The following is a 19,720-nucleotide window of genomic DNA, read 5'->3' as shown; positions in this document are numbered from 1 at the left end:
GCGTACCGTTTCCTTCCTTTGATTGACGTCTATTTATAAAGTGAATTTCCTGTTTATATTTTTTATAATACATTTATTTATGCGACTTTTGGCACCCCCACCGATCCCCAGACCGATATATTTAAATGTTTGTTATGGCGCGGAGCTCATACGCACCACCTGTGGCATGGCCAACGTATCCAAGCGTTGCAATCTTTTGCGTTTATCTTTTAGTTCCCGCTGCGCAGCATCTTTAGTTGAGGGGGAACCTGCTGAAGAACCATGCGAATCCTCGCTATCACACTGCGCTTCCACCAACTTCACATGCGCTATAGTCTGACCAAAGAGTTTTTGTCGAAAGCTTGGTCTTTTGACTGTATTCTGATGCACCTGAACATCAGCTGTTAGACTTGTTCCTGCTGCTGCAGCAGCTCTGTGACGTTGCTTATTGCGTCGCTGCTTTTTGCGCTGCTCTGGATGAGCGGTTAGCTCGTTTACAATTTGTAGACTGCTTGAGGCACTGCTACTTTCCCGTTGCTCCTCCTGTTTTAAGCGCATATGTTTCTCTCCCAGCTCGGATTTATTCTTTAGCACCACCTCCTCGATACGTTGATCCTTTAAAGCAACAATGCAACATTATTATATACAGAGACATAACGATCGGTACATCCGTGTGGATACATACAAATTGAGCTCGACGCTTGTCCCGCTTGGCTAGGAGCACTACCCAAGCTCCATATGAGAGCATTATGCCAGCAGGCACCAGCACACCGGTAAGTCCTTTAGTCTTAGTATTGCGCATCCAAGCATGATATATAGTCATGAAGATTACTAAAAAGAACACAAAGATTTGTATTCATATTTCTTATAAACGGCGCAGCTGTTCTACTTACCCAAGAAGGCCACAATCACGGCCACCAGACGTCCATTCGCTTTACGTTCCTCCTAAAAATGTTTAAGAAGGTTTAAATAATAAACATTACAATAATGATAATTCGCAAGATTACGTTTAGACAACCATATTCCCATATTATGGGTTTGTAAATTAAAAGTCAGAATTCATCACAAGTGTCCCAATTATTTTTAGTTAGATAGTATATAGTCTATATATTTTAGTGACTCATTACAAGCAGGTCTGCCTCATAAAAACATTGTTTATATTCTCGCTTAGGAAAAAACTAAATTTATATATATGCTATATGTATTGTATAATTTCGCAATAATGATGGCGTCGCTCAGATTATTAACAATGAATGAATTCTTTTGCTGGATTATGATGACGTGCCACAATTCGCTCGAATGCAATTGCGTATTGGTGCCACGTGCAACATTCCAAAAGTTTAATAAACTTACTCTCGATTTAATATCCATTAATTCCTTCAGATTCTCCTGTATGATCTCCTCATCGGACATTGAGGTTAAGCTTTTCCGGGCTAAAGTCATATCGGGTGATTTAGGCTCACAAATTGCTTTCGTCTTTGCTATTGCTGGTTTTGTTTTCGTTGTTGTTGCCGTGCCGTTGGGATCTGTATTTGTTACCGTTATTTTGGGTGCATATTTCAGTGGACTGGATGTGGATGCTGTGGCTGGGGCTGCTGTGGTTGTCGTGCGTTTCGTGGACAAATGTGTGCCGGGTAGCGGCAGGGAATGCAATTGTTTGCCTGCCATTGAACTTGAAGTTCCTGGAATCAATGTGTTATAATCTAACTTAATATACGCTGTGCTGTGCGCTGCGCACAGAGAACGACCCGACACAACGTTCCGGCACGTAGAAGAATCAATAATGAGCAGCGATCAAGCGGATCAAAGGCAAAAGCGTTGCCATCGTTTTGAATATTTTGTTATTGTTAATGTAGCCTTTGCTTCGATCATTCCAGCCGCAGAGATTTCGTCTGGGGCATTTGCTTTTAAGTATGTATTCGCGCCACAACAATAACAACAACATTAATATGACTTGCGATTGTATTGTTTATTTACATTACAGTAAATAATTTTGCCAGAATGTGAGCGCACAAATATGTATGCATATACAGAGGCAGCAAAGTACCTGTAAGCACGAGCCAAGCATTCTGCACACAAACAATTAATGTATGCACACAAATATGCAAAGCAATTGTAAACAATATCCTCATTTAAAGTAGCTTTTAAATTGGCGCTTAATATACAGCTTGGCATCGAGTACATTTCGCTAAGTTATCGATGCCAAATTAAGGCTTTTGAATATCCGCTTCAAATCGAATACCTCTGTTTTTTAAAACAACAATTTATACAGAAAATTGGCCAACTTGCAAAATGTGTCAAATTTAAATTAATAACAACTTATCGTACAAGTAACAGGCAATAAGATTCGATGGTTGCGACTATTGCAAATATCGATCAATCCAATTAAATCGATTTTTGACCCAGCTCTACCTTCTCCAAAACGAAACGAAACAACTCTAATAATTAATTTCCAGCTTTTACAAGCAAAATATGATGAGAAGTTAAATAAACGTAACTTGAACGCGATATCCAAAGCGATCCAAGTGCCACTAAGCGCGCGGCAAAGCACAACAAGAAGAAAAACAGAAACGGGAGTGTATAACAGTTGTGCCATCCCGTCCGCGCTACCGTCCCTACAGCCGGGATGTCTCACGAACGCCAACGAGGCTCTGGCCCGCTGCCTAATCGATGGCTTCATTGTCCGCGTAAAAGTGATACACTTATTGCGGAACGATTTCTGGCATTTAAGACGCCACTCAGCAAAGCCTTTCAGGACAAAATGAGCATTGAGAATACATTTCGTCCCGAAATGCTCTTCGACTATTGCAAGTCACTAAAGGTAAGCCTAAAAATGCTATATATAAGAACATAGCTAAACACTTATTGCCTTTAAAGCTCAAACTAGGTCTGTGGATTGATCTGACAAACACAAAGCGCTTCTATGATCGCATCTCAGTGGAAGAAGGCGGTGCACAGTATATTAAATTGCAATGTCGTGGTCATGGTGAAACACCATCCATGGAGCAGACGCGCAGCTTTATCGAGCTGGTGGACAATTTTATTACAGAGCGTCCACTTGAGGTAATTGCTGTGCACTGCACGCATGGCTTTAATCGCACGGGCTTTCTCATAATCTCCTATTTGGTGGAGCGCTTGGATTGTTCTGTAGGTGCTGCACTTGCCGTATTTGCCAAAGCACGTCCGCCGGGCATCTATAAACAGGACTACATAAACGAGCTATTTCGACGCTATGAAGATGAGGAGGATGCTCCGCATGCACCTGAACAGCCCAACTGGTGTCTGGAGTATGACGACAGCAATGGCAACGACAACGAGCACAGAAAGCGTCAATATGATGACAGCTGCTCCTCTACCTCACAGCAGGCGGCAGCTGCGTCTGCAGGCAATGCTGTGGGCGAGGAAGAGGATGAAGTCGATGGTGATGAGGCAAATGGTGAAGAAAACGCCGAAGATGGTACGCAAAAGAAAAAGCGACGGCGTGAGATGGTTGTAAAGAATGCGGTATTCATGGCTGGCGTGCCCGGCGTGCGACATCTAAACGAACAGCCACGACTTGGGGAGCTGCAGCGTAAAGTGCAACACTGGTGCAACTGGCAGAAGAGCGGATTTCCCGGCGCACAGCCCGTATCCATGGACAGACACAATATTAAGCGCTTAAGTGAAATACCCTATCGTGTGTCCTGGAAGGCAGATGGTTCGCGGTATATGATGCTTGTGGATGGACGCGATGAGATTTACTTTTTTGATCGCAACAACTCTTGCTTTCAAGTTGAGAACATGACCTTTGTGCAGGGCAAGAATCTGCATGAACATCTAGATGGCACACTCCTGGATGGAGTAAGTAGGCTGCCAACCTGCAAAAAATAGGTTATTTAATTTTCTAAATTAACTCTTATAGGAAATGGTGCTGGATAAAATTGGTGAGACGGTAACCCCACGTTATCTAGTCTATGACATTGTTCGTTTGGCCGGACGCGATGTGCGCGAGGAGCCGTTCTTTCCACATCGCTTGGACTACATTAAAAATTGTGTCATAGGTGCGGCAAGCAATTCATTCTATTCAGCGAGACATTCACATAAATATCAAAATATATTTTTAGGTCCACGCATCTTGGCCATGAAGCACGCCATTATCAATCGCGCTTTGGAGCCATTTAGCGTGCGCAACAAAGACTTTTGGGATATCAGAACATCGGCGCGCCTGCTGGGCGAAAAATTCTCACGTTCGCTGGCCCATGAGCCAGATGGTCTCATCTTTCAACCCTCACAGCAGCCCTACACACCAGGCGTCTGCTCCGATGTCTTCAAATGGAAGCCACATGAACTCAACTCTGTAGACTTTCGTCTAAAGATTATAACAGAACGTGGCGAGGGGTGAGTTGACTATAATTTGAATAAAAAACAAATTATAAATCTAACTAAACTCGATTTGAATTTTATAGTCTGCTTACAAAGAAAGTTGGCTTTCTCTATGTGGGTGGACATGATGCCCCATTTGGACGCATGCAAAAGCTAACCAAGGAGATACGCGACCTGGACAATAGGATAGTCGAGTGCACGATGAATCAATTTGGCAATTGGGAGTTTATGCGCGAGCGCACAGACAAAAAGCTGCCGAATAGCTTTAATACGGCCATTGGTAAGCAAGCACAAACCAGTTTTTACTCATAAATATTTATTAACAAAACTGTATTTGATTGAAGCTGTTGTCGAGAGCATAAAGCATCCTATCACCAAGGAATATTTAATTAATTACATAGCTAATTTTGGCTATCGTGATGATCATACAATGATGCCGCCACCAGTTGCTCAAAGGCCACAACAACAACAACAGCAGCAGCAGCAGCAGCATCATCATCACCAGCAGCAGCAGCAACAACAACAACAGCAGCAACAACAGCAGCAACAAATCTAAATAGTCGAAGGATGCTGCATATTAAGACATATAACAACAACAACTAGCAAATTAATAAAGGCAACTTGATTACTTCGCATCTTACGCATTTGTATGTGGTACACAATTTGAATGAAACAAAAAACCTCCACATGTTAAATGCAAATTGTATATTTATAATACTCCTCCCTATATAATTAATTAAAACATTTGCTGTTTAGTTTAATGCGCATTGAACTATTTAAAACAAGCATTTTTTTTATTACAAAAGAAATAACTTGTTGGCATGCGCCGTCATGTTGTATTAAATATATTTGCTAAAAAGAAACAAAACATTGCTGAGCAGCTGTCAGCTAATGAGGCTTCCATTATCACGCAGCTCTGCCTCATCGAGTTGTCCCAGATGTAGCAAGGCCACCATCGCTGCACCTTGCTCGGCCTGCTTTTTGTTCTTTTCCCAGAAGCTGCTGGTGTAGCTTTGTCCATCATAGCTGCAAATAGAGCGGAAGAGCTTATCGCACTGCTGTGTCTCATAAGCGGGCGGTTCTTTGCTCATGCGCCCTGCATGCACGTAAAGCACAGACTTGGGCAGCTGTTTATCTGAAAGTAGCAAGGATATACATAGATATGGATTGATTTTTAAAATTCCAGTATCAGCTTACCTTTAGCATAGGTGGAACGTAGGAATGCCATATGACGTGTTATAACGCCCTCTTCCGCGCCCATGTTTTCATTCAGGTCCAGCTTGCGTCGCTTAATCTCGAGATTATCATCTGTATCGGCAGGGGTGACCAGAGCTCTGCCACAATTGCCCAGCTCCTTAAGTTCTTGATTGCGACGGCGGCAATAATCACCCAAATTCCAGATTTCACAGATTTGCTGCAGCGTCTGGCACTGCAAAAAGCGTTTGCCACGCGGCGTCTCTTGCAGTCCACTCAGTATGCTCTGCACGCAGTACTTGGTGTTATGTGGTGCATTATCATAGTCCACACACAGTCGCAAATACTTCTCAATCACTTCGTCTACGAGCAGCAATCCCTCCTTGCGAAATATGGAAACATTTAGCTGCGCAGCTCGTGCCACCATAACGCTATGCGCGCCACAGTCCTGCTGAAACTTGTGTATGTCCTCATAGCAGCGGATATAACGTGAGCCGCCATTGGCTACAATGGGTATATCTACAGCGCTGGCCACAGCACGCAATACATCTGGATGTGGACGATGCGTTGGACGCTCGTCACGCGTGCGCGCATGTATGCCAATCGCAGCAATGCCCGTAGCTGCCAACTTTTTCACTAAATTAATGGTATCCAGTGTATCGGGCAGTATGCGTATTTTGCAGGTAACAGGTATATCCAACTCCGAGCACAGCGTGCTCAGTATGTGTGCCGCTTTGTCTGGCTGCGAGAGCAACGCTGCGCCCATTCCGCCTTTAATTGAAAACTCTTTGGGGCAGCCCATATTAATGTCCAGGCCCGCAATGTCGTGCTGCACCAGCTTGCCCACAGCTAAGGCACGCGCGGCATCGCTGGTGCCCAACTGCAGTACCAATTGAGATGTTTCCAAGGCACAAGTGCGAAATATAATCGTTCCATCCGAAGGATCCACAAAATCCACAGTACCCAAGGCCGCTAAAAGCAAAAACACACATGTCAATAGTGACTTATTGCTGAAAGAGTACACACACTTACGATTTGGTCGACGTATGCTTTTGATTAACTTCAAATCGACAAGCTCCTCAGTGTAAACAATCTGAGCGCCCATTTCCAGCGCCAGCAGACGCATAGGCAATGTGCCTACACGCACCATAGGTGCTAGGATTATTTTATTTCGATAATCAAGGCGTTGCTTCATTTTTATGCCTGAGAATCTACTTAAAAAAGAAAACAACATGCGCCGCAGCATGTGGACAGGGCTGGAATGGTACAGATGTGCCAGGGCTACATAATAACACTCATGTGAAACTCAAATTTGCGAGCCCATAGAAGCAAATGCCTTTGTTAATTTGAGCATAATGTTTAATTAGCTTATTAAATATAACATAATTTATTGTTTTAACTTTATTGCAGCATCGATCGATTTGAAGAGGGTGAATCGATAGCATTATCGATATGCGTATCACACACAACTCTGACACTGTTTTCATTGCATCTAGGAGCCAAAATTTTCTTTCGTTTTTGTTGTTAAAAATTTAAAAGTAAATTTAATAAAATCAAGCAAAAAATCTGCAAAAAAAGAAATATTTATGTGCAAAACCACTAAATTGGAAGACAACACGCACTGGAAGCCAACAGCACACAGCAGGCGTCTCAAGTGAAACCAAAACAACCACTCAGCAACAACAAATTGTTGCCCACCCACCTACATAAACAAAGAGGAATCCGCAGTAGTTGTCGCAGTCGCTGTCGCTGTCTCTAATTGGATTATCATACTTGCACAACAATAACTTAACGTTAACATAAAGCCTAGCAACGTGTTGAAAGCAAATGCTGTCATTGTCGTTTGCTATCACGCCACGAAGGACAGGTGCAAGGACAAGCTAATCGCGCCACAGTCGTTACGCAGCTAGTGAATAATACAGCAGCACCTTTTGCATCGACATTCACATATATATCAACATTGACCTTGGTCAAAAGCAGCAACAGCGGAGCAACAAGTTCCCTCAGCTAGAGCATTTTTGGCATAGATTTGCATATAAAGTTGGGCTTAGCGCCAAAGCGCGTTATGCGAAACGCTCGCCTTGGTACGTTGAAGATAGAGGATTCAGATTTCTACAAGCAAACGATACGCTGAGGCTCAGCTACGGCAGCATGTCATTGCTAGCCTTGGGCGCTGTCGGTGGCAGCGACAGCTCCAGCGACACCGAGCCGGATGCCCTGGTTGATTTTACAGCTATGTTGATGGAACGTCAGCAGGATTGCAGCAGCGATTGGCTGGGTTGTGGCAACAAGCTGCAGGCACAACAGCAAGAGGAACAGGGCTATTTCTTGGGGCAATATGTGCTGGGCGTACTGGATTTTAGCTCACAATATGGCATCGACTACAGCATTTCCTATACAGCGTCTAATATCATAGGCAGACCAACCAAGTTTCCAGCCTATGGTGACTACCCTGAGACCTTTACAATGGTAAATAATTGATTTGTTAATTAAGTTAATAAATAATTGAATTGAATTGCTTTGCAGCGAACCTATGGAGATTATTGGCAGAGCGCGCCATCAGCCACGCGTGAGATACAACCTCAAAATTTGCCAGCGGTAACCACACATGACTACATTGGTAACTATAAAGACCAAAATATGTTCAGCAATTTTGGATAAATTAATTGTTTGCAGTTGTGTACTTTGAAAAGTTTGTGGTGCCCTCAGAGGTGGCCATTTTTGAGACCTATAATCCGGGCGCTGTGGTGCGCATATGGGCTTATAGCATTACCAATCATTGGACTTGTCTCTGGGAGGCTGAAAGCCTCGAGCTTATGCAACCAGCGGACAATTCTCCACGTGATGCGCGACGATTTGCACCACCCATTAAAAAGACCAACATAATAACAAAGTAAGCAGCTAAAAGCAGAGTCTCAAATGGCTTAATTAAATTTGGTTTTATTATTAGAACACTACGCATTGAATTCAATCATAGCCGTTTGAAATATTATACGGAAATCGATGCGATTATGCTGTGCGGTACGACAGTGTCCGTTCGTCGCATGCAACAGTTGTTATCGCCCATGCGTCAGCTTCGCAGCAATGCTGCCACAGAATCTTGTGCTGGACCCATCAGTTGTAAATTGCGCACGCTTAAGTTTCAGCCCAGCTGTCGGGGGAACTATGCCGTTAAGCTGCATGACTTTATAAATAACGATCTAAGTCAGTTTCTAATGGAGTCTTCTATAGACTTGGAGCAACAGCAGCAGCAGCAGCAACAAGAACAACAGCAATTGCAGCAAATTAGACCAAGCATCTGCCTTACGGATCTGCCTTTTGAAATACTTTTGAAAATACTCAGCTACCTGGATTTAAAATCATTATTTCGCATTGGACAAGTATCGCGAACGTTCTACGATATATCTACGCATCCTTTACTCTACGCCGAATTGAGCTTAAAGTACTACTGGCAAGTGGCCAATTCCGAGTTGCTCTGCACGTTGGCGCGTCGAACGACAATGCTACGAAAATTGGATTTATCGTGGTGCGGCGGCTTTGGCCAAATCTCACCCACCGAGTTTAAAAAGTAACCAAATTTATACATTTTTGTTCGATTATATTCAATTTTAATGCATTTTTAGATTTCTAACGCAACGTGGCGATAACTTAACGCATTTGCGACTCAACTCTTGCAAAATTCTGAATGCCAGCTGCATTGAAACTGTGGGCATAGTCTGTGATAATCTTATAGGTGCGATCAACAATGCCTTTTACACTTTAACTTCATTAAATTATCAATTTTAAGTCTTTAAACAAATTATTGTTAAATGTGGATCCAAGTCGATTGCATGCCACTTTATTCTAACGCTTGCTATTCATTTTCATTTTAGAGCTAACTTTACGCAATTGCGCAATAGATCAGCCCTTACTGAACTTCTCTTGTTTGGCTAATCTGAAGAATCTGGAGCGACTTGATCTCTTTCAAACTGCCTTTGAGTCGGAACTGCTGCTAAGCATGCTCGAGGGTAATCGGAAGCTAAAGCATCTGAATCTGGCCTTTTGTGGTGTTTCGGTTAATATGGATAATGTGGCCACGCATCTGGCTACCTACAACACACAGCTGGTTTCTTTGGACATGTGGAAAGCGCATTTCTTATCTGCGCGCGGCTTACAATCGCTGGCATGCTGCAAGCAGCTGGAAGAGCTGGATTTGGGCTGGTGGTCAGTTTGCATAACCTATTTATTATAAACAATTGCATAAATCTTAGCTATGTTTACAGCTTGCGTGAGGCATCACTGGGCGATTCGATTTTTCAATTACTAACCAACTGTCCCAAGTTGAAGAAACTTTTTCTGTCCGCCGTGCGCGGCATTACGGAGCGCGATCTCATACATATTGCCACGCTGGGAAAAAATCTTGAGCAATTAGATCTTATGGGAATTATAAACATAACACAGGAGCGTGTCTACGAGTGAGCATAATGCAAACTCTTAAAGCTAACTATTTTATAAAGCCATTATTTATTTATAGCATTCTGTTGCAATGTCCAAAGCTGCGCATGCTTGATTTAAGTTTTTGCGATAACATTATGGATCGTGATGTAAGTTTTTTTAATGAATCAGTTGGAACATACTTAAAGCTATTTTAATTGCAGTTTGATATGATTGCGGAGTGGTCGCGTCTGTATAATGTGGACATTAAAAGTAGCCGCATCCACTAGCCGAAATAGTTCAATTGTTAAACCTAAGTTCACCATGTAGCTATTTTAATAAGCATATCTATGTGTATAGTTAATTGCGGCATACTGTTTATAGTAATTGTTAACTATTGTTGTTATATAGAAAAAAAAATATATATATGTGTAAATGTCTTAATAAATTTGATAATAACTTGCATTGATTTATACGTTTATTCAAACAATGGCGTTTATTAGAGTTATCGATAAGTAGAACATCGATAAAATGTAATGCAATGCAAAGCTGATCTTTGTTTACTTTTTTTCGACACTGAACTTGAAGTCTGCAATGTGATCGTAGCCAAACTTAGAAATCTTGTGTCCTGCCACTCTATTGGCAAAATCCACAGCTACTTGCAGCTCTTGTTGCAGGCCATAAGTGGCATGTATAAATCCAGCCAGGAAGCTATCACCAGCGCCCAAGGTGTCAACAACTTGTGGCGGCTCATGGGCGCGTATCTCTGCAAAGTTACCAGAGCTATCCAAGCAAACAGCGCCAGCACTGCCCCATGGACATATGATGCTTGGACTTGTGCGCGAACTCTGTGTGATGAGGAACAAAAGCTGCTGGCAGGCATCCCGAGCTGTTGACCAGCCGCGCTGCGTCGCCAGCTCCTTGGAGAACACCAGATAGTTGCAGAGACCGCATAGTGGTAAGTTTTGCTCAAATGTGCTCTCAAAGTCCAAGGAGACAATGAGACGTGCCTGCGGATCGCATGTTTCATTATATGCCTGAACCATGCGCATCATTTTCACCGTTTCCGCCGCTTGACGTGCCTCAAAGTGCACCCAGCCATAGCGACTGAGATCGATTTTACTGAAATCCAACGCCGAGACATACGGATAGTTTTTATTGCAATGTATTATGGTGCGTGTGGCTTTATCCTGTGCAATTATCACCGAAGAAAATGGCGGATCCTTTGATGTTGTCGGACAATGCTGTGTGGCAATCTGACGCTGTGTCAAATCCTCCAAGAGCACACGAAACGCCGGCGAACTGCTTAGCATGCCAAAGAACTCCACCCGTGTGTCCAGCAGCCGCAGCACAGTGCTTACATTGGATGCATTGCCGCCGCGCGCCCAAAAGCCATCCAAGCAGCGACGATCAGTGTCCTCCTGTGGATAACTTGCACTGATGGTCACAAAGTCAATGACAGTGCAGCCAACGCATAGCACTGGCTTTAATGTAGTCATGGGAGCTACGGAAATGTATTTAACAACACAAACGAACAAATACTAATCTCCAATTAGAATGCAGCTTAGACTCGTGAACGTATTGGACTCTCTCTATCTCTCTCGTTTTCTCTATGTATGTGTGCTCAATCTAATCAGAGTCCAATTGTTTGTGACACAATTGGGAACTGGTTCAGTTGAACACTTGAGCTGCTGATCGTTCTGTTTAGTATAAATTTAGCATTAAATACATAGTAATTTCTAAATATAATAAAATTATATAATATTTTAAAACAACTTCAGAGTACAACAGCTTCATAAACAATTTGCTTATGCTTCAAGTACATTTAATCTAATCAAAATTATACACATCCACTTAACTAAAAGATAATAATGCACTTGCAAAAAAGCAATAGCATTAAAACGTTTTAATAATTAATCAAATATATGCTAGGCAGCTTTAGAGTAGATTAATTATTATATGCAGTTATTTTTCTGTAACCATCTTGATAATTCTTCACACCACTGTTGAGCTTCTTATAGTTAAACATTTAATAGTATAATTTGAAGCATAAATTTATTAATTTGTTTTATAGCAGCACTGTTATTATTAAAATCCCCTTAGAAAAATTTCAATTCAAATTTGAATTTTACCAAAACAGTGTTTAGTTTATTAATTAATAAATAAACCTAGCTAACAAAAAAAAAAGGTTCGTTTCATATGAAAAAAGTTGTAAATATATGTATATAGGAGTGAACTATATTGCAATGCAATTTCTATTTAAGCCTTCGATGGATCCTCAGCTTTGCTAATTGCTGGCACTTCGGTCTCCAGCTCAGCAGCAGTTGTCGTGGCAGCGGCGGCGGCAACGGGTTCCACAACGGGTTCGCTGGCAGGAGCAACCTTCTTGGGCGCAGGCTTGCTATCGCCACGGCCAAAGATGGCCTTCTCAATGCCCAGAATGGGAGCTTCGAAGGCGAGCGTGGCAAAGATGGACAGAGTCAAGGAAATGCCAAAGTCGTGCCACCAACGCAGAATCTGCAAATGTAAAACAAAAAATTAATAAACTTATTTTTTGAATTAGTTTTTAGGCATATTTACCATATCGTAGTCGGAGAAGTGAGTGTCGACTTGCAGACGACCAGCGGTGACATGCTGGACGATTCTGTGGATGACATACATGCAGTAGGACAGCCGACTGAAGCCGGTGAAGAAGCTCCAGGAGAGGAAATCGTTAATGATGCCACCATGACCATTGTAGCAGGCCCAAATGATCCAGCCAATGGCGCAAGCCCAGGAGCTGCGACTCAGTGGCTCAAAGAGTGCGCCCTCAATCAGCGGCGAGTCAGGAGTGTCGGGCAGCATGCGCCAGTAGGCGCCAAACAAATCGGCCAACATGGTGCCAAGAGCAACAACCCAGCCTATAATGACCCAGTGCTTGGCCATTGGAATTTGACGTCCACGATTGTATTTGAACAGGAAGTAGCCGAAGATGACGCCAAGCAGCCAAGTGGGCATGCGTGTATGTGTGGGATAATAAGTCAGACGCTGACGCAAGTCAACATGATCGTCCATGACGCGGAACAGTGTAAAGTCATTGTGGATGAACGTGAATACAGTGCAAATCAAGCAGAGCACCAGGAAAATGCTAATCGGTATCAAAGCCTTCTTGCCCCACTTGTAAAGCGGTATAAGGAACAGCGGCGACAGTACATACAGTTGTGTGTCCACAGCCAGGTACCAGGATTGCGAAACGCACTGTAAGTCAAAAGTAAAGTCAGCTAAGTTTATAACAAATACAAAAGATTTACTTACAATGCTGTAGGGGAAGGCATAGTTCTGCACATAGAGCAGTGTAGCCCACCAGGTGTCGGCGCACTTTTGGTCCTGTGTGCCCAGCCTGAACCACATGGGACCCTCACCGCTATAGCGATATAGCGACATAATGTACAGCACAACAACGGCCACGACAGGTGTCAGACGAATATAACGATGGAAATACATCATGGGTATATTCAGCTTGCCCTTGGTCTTGTCCATTTCACGGAAGGCACCCCAGCACATCAGCAGACCGGACATAAAGAAGAAAGTATCCACGCACAGCGAAGCATTCTGCACCAGCATAGAGTAAGGTGTCTGCACCCAGGTATAGAAACGATTGCGATTGATATGTGGCAGATCATAGAAGGTCATGTAGCCATGGCCAAACACCACCCACATCATGCTGAAGCAGCGCAGACCATTCAAACAATGGATTACATTGGGATTGTTAACCTTCTTAACGGTAAAGATCTTTGGTGCATTGTGCAACACCGAAAAGGCCAAGTACAAGGGTTTCTTTGAGTTTCCTTTTTGAGTTTGCACATAATCGTAGATGCTGCTAGCAATCATAATGACAATGATCGATGCGAAGAATATGCTATAAACATAAGAAAAAAATATATTGAATATTATATATATTAGACAGTAAAAATAGTTTAGAATTACTTAAATTGAATAGTTTATAAATAAGTTGAAAATACTTTCAAATTGAAAGTATAATTGTTGCTGATTTGTAAGCGAAAACTTTTCAATTACTAGCATAAGTATTATTCTAGGAAATTTATGATTTCAGTTAATAAAAAGAATGATGAACTTGGATGTACTTAATCTTTGCAGCAAAATGAATATTAATTTGATTCAACTTGGATACAGCTAAAGCATTGGAAGCATTGAATAACGATAGCGTGCAATCTATACAATGGCATAATCTATAGCATTGCATTATCTATGACTATTGTGATTAATTTGCCAGCACGTGCTAATTAATTAAAGCTATTGCTATTTGTCTAGAGGCTATTATATGAATTTGGACTTACATGGCAAAGATATCCACACCACGCAGCTCGATGGGAGCAGTATAACGGCACCATTTCTCGTGAACCAAAGTATCGGTAAGATTAACATTATCCTCGCCATAGAAATGCCTAATGGCGTGCTTGAGCAACAAATCGGTCTTCTGGGCACTGCAAGTGCTTGGTATACAAATACCAAGATCAAAGGTCTCGGGATCCCTGTACTTATAATCGATGCGAGTATGTTCCTGATGGCGACGCTTCACCTTGCTATAGAACTGTGTAATGTTCAGGCGTGCCAGACAGTATTGACCATGGATTTCATTGCCATAGGTATTGGTGGCTGCCACACATTCCTCATGCTGACCCATGCTGATGGAGTGACCCCAGAAGAAGCCCATCGGCAGGCGACCCCATGAGTCCGGAACTGTGGACGAAAGCAAAGTGTAACTAAGTGGGCATCTCTAAGCAGCTGTCAAGATAGGCCGGCTTCATAGCTATTTATAATTGGCCATATTAATAGTTTAAGTGCACACACTTGTACTATAAACTTGTTTTCGAGTATAATACTTGAGAGCTTGGGAAATTCGTAGCTGCTGCAAATGATAAGAATTGGAATTTGGGCAGCCTATCGCTTGCTGCTCATCTTTTATATCTTGTATAGCAAAAGGAAACGTGTGGCAAGCACTAGCTCTTTACTTTGTTTCATAATAGATGCAATCGAACAATCGCTAAGCGCAATAATCATAAATTCGAGATTACTTTTGTGCCATTTCAGAGTTCAGTTAGCCAGTGGCTTATCAAAAAAAAAAAAATAAATATAGCGCACACTGAAATTTGATTTGCGATTTGATTTACGATTGACCATAAAAACACACACACACACACATTGCCACAAATAAAATAGCACAACATTTGATTGGCTTACATTCGAGTGCCCATTCCTCCATATTGTCGATGGCTTCGCGTATACGATTCACATCCCTGTCGCAGAGCTCATCATCGTAGGCGCGATTCGAGCTTTCGCTGGTGCCGGACAAAAGCAAATGCGTCGTATTCGCCTCGCCCATATATTTTCCTGCTAGCGCATAGAACTGATGCGCCAAACTGTTTTGCAGTGGCATGGAGTGGCCGGTGAGCAGATCCTTGTCATTATTCGATTGTGCCACATTGCTGGTGGCAAGCAGGAGCAGCACCACGGCTGCCGCTTGTTGAAGCCGCAACATATTCCTTTTTGGGTGTACTCTGGTCTACGCTTTCTACTGCAACTGCTGAGCAATTAAAGGCGCGTCGCCAACTAATTGTATGGCCAATTGGCACAGTAGCTTTTATAGGCTTCAAGTGGCTACTTCAACTTCTATGATCGTTAACGCTTACGTCGACGTCGACGTCGCCGTCGATGACCAAACGCTGGACGCCCATGAAATTTATAAATATTATTTAACATTGATTATAGTTAGACCCAAAAGGTGCCCATGCCTAACTGTAACCGCAACGATAAGAGCAGAGCACTAATCAATTGCTTATCTGGGCAGGTCCGGCGATTTTGCTGGACGCTCGAGCGCGCGGATTTGCTCGGGATTTGGCCATTGCTCCACCTGCTCCCCCTTTCTTCAGCTCAAACTGTAGTCGGGTGTAAATTTATGTCAGCGTGTGTTCAAAGACGAAACTGATAAACCACAACGATTTATAGCAAAACTAGCTAAACTTAATTAAATTACTGGAAATACCTGAAAAATATCAAACTTTGACCAGCGACATTTTTTGTTTTTTATTTTAGCCTCACCGGAATTAGGAAATTATGATATGATACCAAAATATGACTATTTTTAAAATATTTCCAAGATATCGCTTTAAATACATTTTTATTAAGATTTTGAATAAATATATATATATGATAAACATATTAATTAAAGAAATTGAAAGCTTTGAGATAAAAACCAAGACAATGAATACCATATTATTAAAAGACTATTGATAATATACATATAATACTACTGCTGTAGATATTACAAATGTAATCTTCAAATAACAAAATTACGAGTTGAATTAAAATTGAATTTGTAACAGTAGTAATATAAAAAAAAATAAAAAGAGTTTAAGCGCAAGGCTTATAGCAATTATAAATAAATAAAATAGTTATAAAAAGCTTTGGGATTGTTGTTTAGTTTTTAAAATAAAAAGAATTGAAAGTGTTACAAAATTATGATTATGATTTTTGGAATACTTGACAACAGATCTATCGAATAGCATAGCAAAAGTGTAATGATTTAACTATCTTACAATCTTTTCATTGTGATTTATGGAATCTTTGCCATCAGATCTATCGAATTGCTTACCAAGATTGTTGAAATCGCACAAAACAATTTTGAAAGTTTTGTTATTTTTCAGAAAAGCGAAAAAAGCTGAAATTGAAATTTTTGATACAGTTCAATAGAGTTTAATCTTGGGAGAATGCCAAACTAACTCAGCAGCATATAGATGAGTTATTTACATATTAAATCAAGATTTACTTTACTTTTATAATGAATGCAGCTGTGAAATCGTTTGCAGGATCCGTTCCTAACATCTGCAATTGACTTACCTTAATAAGGACTCTCAGTTAATTAAAGGACACTCATTTCGCTTTTATAGAATCGTGGCTATAGCAATTTTAATTTTGTATGCAATTTATCAAATCAACAAATTGCTTTTTATCTATATTCTAAATATATATGCAGATATATATGCGATACATATATAACAAATCAAGGCTACTATATGCGTAATAATAGATCGTTCTAAAGCTATAAATTATAGATTTACTTTTATGACGGTGCAAAATACAATTTGCCAGCGAATTTCGTTAATCGCTGAGAAAATTTGATGTCCAATGACTAAGTTGAGATAACAAATTGCAGTTTGTACTCTGCGAATGGGCGTGGCAACAAAACAAGTAGCAAGCTGCTTCGGTTTCAAGTCATATCTTGACATATGGCATATCAGGGAAGCGTACTTCAACTTGATGGTCTATTGGCCACATATACACTTCAGTTCAAAATCAAGTGAAAACCTTTAAAGCCAATAATGTCATATACTAGATACTAGACAAATATAGGCAATGCCAATGGCGTGGGAATAGTGAAAAGAAAATGTAAAAAAAACAAACAAAATCATTTTTATAATTACTACGCTTGGCTGGCTGCACTATATCTTATCAATGGGCAGTTATTACTTTATATTGTTAGCACCCATTGTACGAAAGTAACAAATCATTAGGTCAGGAAATAATAAATCAATATCTTGCCTTCCGATTAATTGGCAAGCAATTCATAAATGAGCAATTAAGCAAAGCCATCAATGAATTTGTATTTGAATAACTGCTTAAAATGAAGTTGAAATCAAATCAGTTAATGGTTATTGTATTAAAGCTAAAACCAAAATACAAGCCAACTCAATTGTTAACTGGGTCCAATGTGCAATGTTTGTTAACATGACGTTGTATACAGGAAACGTTTTGTGTTTATAAGACGCAGACCCCAAGTTAAGATGATAAGAGCCTTCGTACCTTGAACCCAAACAGCAGTTCTCGTGTTTTCTTTTTCATTCATTGAAACATTTTAAAAAAATTAAACTTGGTTACTGCTCGTCATGAAATCAATCTCTATATCAGTAGCTTTTATTATCATCTGTGTTTGATAAGCTTCTCAACCATAAAGCCAATCGACAGATATGGCTATTATGCTTTATTATATTACACTAAAGGCGCTTCAATTGACAATGCAATGCAACCAACTTGAATATACACTTTTGTTGTTTAGAAAATCGTTTAATAATAACAATCCCCAATCCAAATACTATAAATGCATGTGTTTAATAAATTTTATAATTTTTATTTAAATTAATTTATTTTACACTCTCAAGCAAAGTATTTTTTTTTTAGTTAATTACAGTGTGTGTGATTTTCTTGCTGTGTTGCTTTGTTTAATGATTTTAATAATTTTTAAATATATATATATATATAATTGTGTTTTATATATATATTTTTGCTTGTATTACGTTACAAAATACAATTAATCAATATAAAAAAACACGTTTGGTAAAACAATGAATAAAATATAATTGTTTGTTTGTTTGTTGTTAATAAGTAAATAAATTGTTTGTCGAATAAATAGATAAAATTGCAATGCCGCAATGTCTATTCAATCTCAAAAAACCCGTACATACTGGCTCCCATTCTCACACTATATTACATTTAAATTTAATAACATTTTTCTTGATTTTGTTAAGTTGCCGTTTTTTGTTTTTTGTTTTTTTTTTTGTTTTTTATCGATTATAAGATATATTATTTTAGTTGAATCATTTGTTGGTTTACTTGTTTTTGTTGTAGAACTAGTTTTTACTAAGGCTTGGTTTACACTTGACTTAACTATATATTATCCATTGCGTATCTGCATTGTTTTTTATATAATTTTGCATATTCTAATTAGATAATAAACGGTGTCGTCAAGTATCGCTTGTCCATATGGAAGTGCATCCATATGGATAAAATTATTCGTTTCATCTCAATGTACATTGGGTTCCCACTTAAATAACTAATCTGAACTTGCCATATACAAATACAAACACACACACACACACACATGGCATGTGCGTGTATGTGTTGTCCGTTCTATATAAATTAATATTATATAATGTGTTGTTCCTGTTTAGGCTAAGACTTAGTCGCTAATATTTAACTCTTGATTAATGCATTTGTGTTGCTTCCATTTTTTTTTTAGATAATTGTAATCACAAATAGTTTTGGAATATGCTCTTCCACTCTCCCATTTACCGTTTGCTCCATGTTTCCTACACATTCTGCCTGATCGCTCGTTTTCTCTCTCTCTCTCTCTCTCTCTCTCTTGCTCTCTGTCTCTCTCACTTAACTATGGCTTCTTGCACAATTTAACAGAAATCTTTTAATAATTATGTCTTTAGAGAAATGAAAGTGCTGCTTGTATTCAAAAATTTACATTCACACACACACGCACACAGACACGCCATAGAAAAACTTTGTTCATTGCTGCTGACCTGGGACCTTAAACAAAATGGCTGCCACTCAGGCTGCCATTTTGCTAAGAATTGAATTGTTTGTATTTTGTATTTTTTTTTTCGTAATTTTTTTCAGTTTTTTTTGTTGGTTTTTTTTTTCTTTGTAGTAATTGGGGTTTAGTTGCCTACCAGCCTACCGAAACGCCATCTAGCGGCCGCTGTTAAAAGGCAGCGTTATGTTTTTATTTCGTTTTTCGTCACTTCGTTTTGCTCAAAATTCAAATATTCCTTACTCTTATAATTAATCATTATTATATTACAAAGCAGAGTACCTAAGGCAAAAGGCGGCAGCGCCATGGAGCTTCAATTGTGTTTTTTTATTTTTACAATATTTCTTCTTTTTTTCAGAATTATTTATATTCAATATGTCGATAATGCGGCCACTA

General features: G+C 40.1%; 6 protein-coding genes across 7 annotated transcripts; 2 read left to right on the top strand and 4 right to left on the bottom strand.

Annotated features, from left to right (window-relative positions):
- Positions 1–87: 87 nt before the first annotated feature.
- Positions 88–1,748, bottom strand: LOC108606756. Its single transcript, XM_017997161.1, has 4 exons — positions 1,333–1,748; positions 873–924; positions 665–810; positions 88–594 (listed from the first exon to the last, which is right to left on the bottom strand). Exons 1-4 carry the CDS (start codon positions 1,645–1,647, stop codon positions 133–135), a joined length of 975 nt encoding a protein of 324 aa, XP_017852650.1. The 5' UTR covers positions 1,648–1,748; the 3' UTR covers positions 88–132.
- A 626-nt stretch (positions 1,749–2,374) lies between these two features.
- On the top strand, positions 2,375–5,061 carry LOC108606628 (mRNA-capping enzyme). The gene is made up of 6 exons (XM_017996915.1): positions 2,375–2,800; positions 2,857–3,819; positions 3,881–4,019; positions 4,083–4,356; positions 4,425–4,621; positions 4,686–5,061. The coding sequence occupies exons 1-6, from the start codon at positions 2,606–2,608 to the stop codon at positions 4,895–4,897; spliced, it is 1,980 nt and encodes a 659-aa protein (XP_017852404.1). The 5' UTR covers positions 2,375–2,605; the 3' UTR covers positions 4,898–5,061.
- Positions 5,062–5,143: 82 nt separating this feature from the next.
- LOC108606629 (tRNA-dihydrouridine(20) synthase [NAD(P)+]-like) lies at positions 5,144–6,871 on the bottom strand. Its single transcript, XM_017996916.1, has 3 exons — positions 6,568–6,871; positions 5,539–6,507; positions 5,144–5,476 (listed from the first exon to the last, which is right to left on the bottom strand). The coding sequence occupies exons 1-3, from the start codon at positions 6,779–6,781 to the stop codon at positions 5,226–5,228; spliced, it is 1,434 nt and encodes a 477-aa protein (XP_017852405.1). The 5' UTR covers positions 6,782–6,871; the 3' UTR covers positions 5,144–5,225.
- Positions 6,872–7,069: 198 nt separating this feature from the next.
- Positions 7,070–10,357, top strand: LOC108606627 (F-box/LRR-repeat protein 4). Of its 2 annotated transcripts, XM_017996913.1 has the most exons (9): positions 7,070–8,004; positions 8,062–8,155; positions 8,212–8,428; positions 8,486–9,103; positions 9,159–9,268; positions 9,408–9,738; positions 9,798–9,989; positions 10,049–10,118; positions 10,173–10,357. In XM_017996913.1, the coding sequence occupies exons 1-9, from the start codon at positions 7,687–7,689 to the stop codon at positions 10,236–10,238; spliced, it is 2,016 nt and encodes a 671-aa protein (XP_017852402.1). In that variant the 5' UTR covers positions 7,070–7,686; the 3' UTR covers positions 10,239–10,357. The 2 variants fall into 2 exon arrangements, with proteins under 2 accessions (XP_017852402.1, XP_017852403.1); XM_017996914.1 differs by lacking the exon at positions 7,070–8,004 and having other exon boundaries at positions 8,093–8,155; positions 8,229–8,428; positions 10,173–10,266.
- Positions 10,358–10,413: 56 nt separating this feature from the next.
- LOC108606630 (ketohexokinase) lies at positions 10,414–11,640 on the bottom strand. Its single transcript, XM_017996917.1, has one exon. The coding sequence runs from the start codon at positions 11,445–11,447 to the stop codon at positions 10,509–10,511; it is 939 nt and encodes a 312-aa protein (XP_017852406.1). The 5' UTR covers positions 11,448–11,640; the 3' UTR covers positions 10,414–10,508.
- Positions 11,641–12,135: 495 nt separating this feature from the next.
- On the bottom strand, positions 12,136–15,548 carry LOC108605564 (nose resistant to fluoxetine protein 6). Its single transcript, XM_017995331.1, has 5 exons — positions 15,190–15,548; positions 14,286–14,688; positions 13,243–13,846; positions 12,529–13,185; positions 12,136–12,465 (listed from the first exon to the last, which is right to left on the bottom strand). The coding sequence occupies exons 1-5, from the start codon at positions 15,485–15,487 to the stop codon at positions 12,208–12,210; spliced, it is 2,220 nt and encodes a 739-aa protein (XP_017850820.1). The 5' UTR covers positions 15,488–15,548; the 3' UTR covers positions 12,136–12,207.
- Between the last annotated feature and the right edge of the window lie 4,172 nt (positions 15,549–19,720).

The sequence above is a fragment of the Drosophila busckii genome, chromosome X, assembly GCF_011750605.1.
Source record: "Drosophila busckii strain San Diego stock center, stock number 13000-0081.31 chromosome X, ASM1175060v1, whole genome shotgun sequence".
NCBI classification, from domain to species: domain Eukaryota; kingdom Metazoa; phylum Arthropoda; class Insecta; order Diptera; family Drosophilidae; genus Drosophila; species Drosophila busckii.
This window is presented reverse-complemented; position numbering and strand designations above follow the sequence as displayed.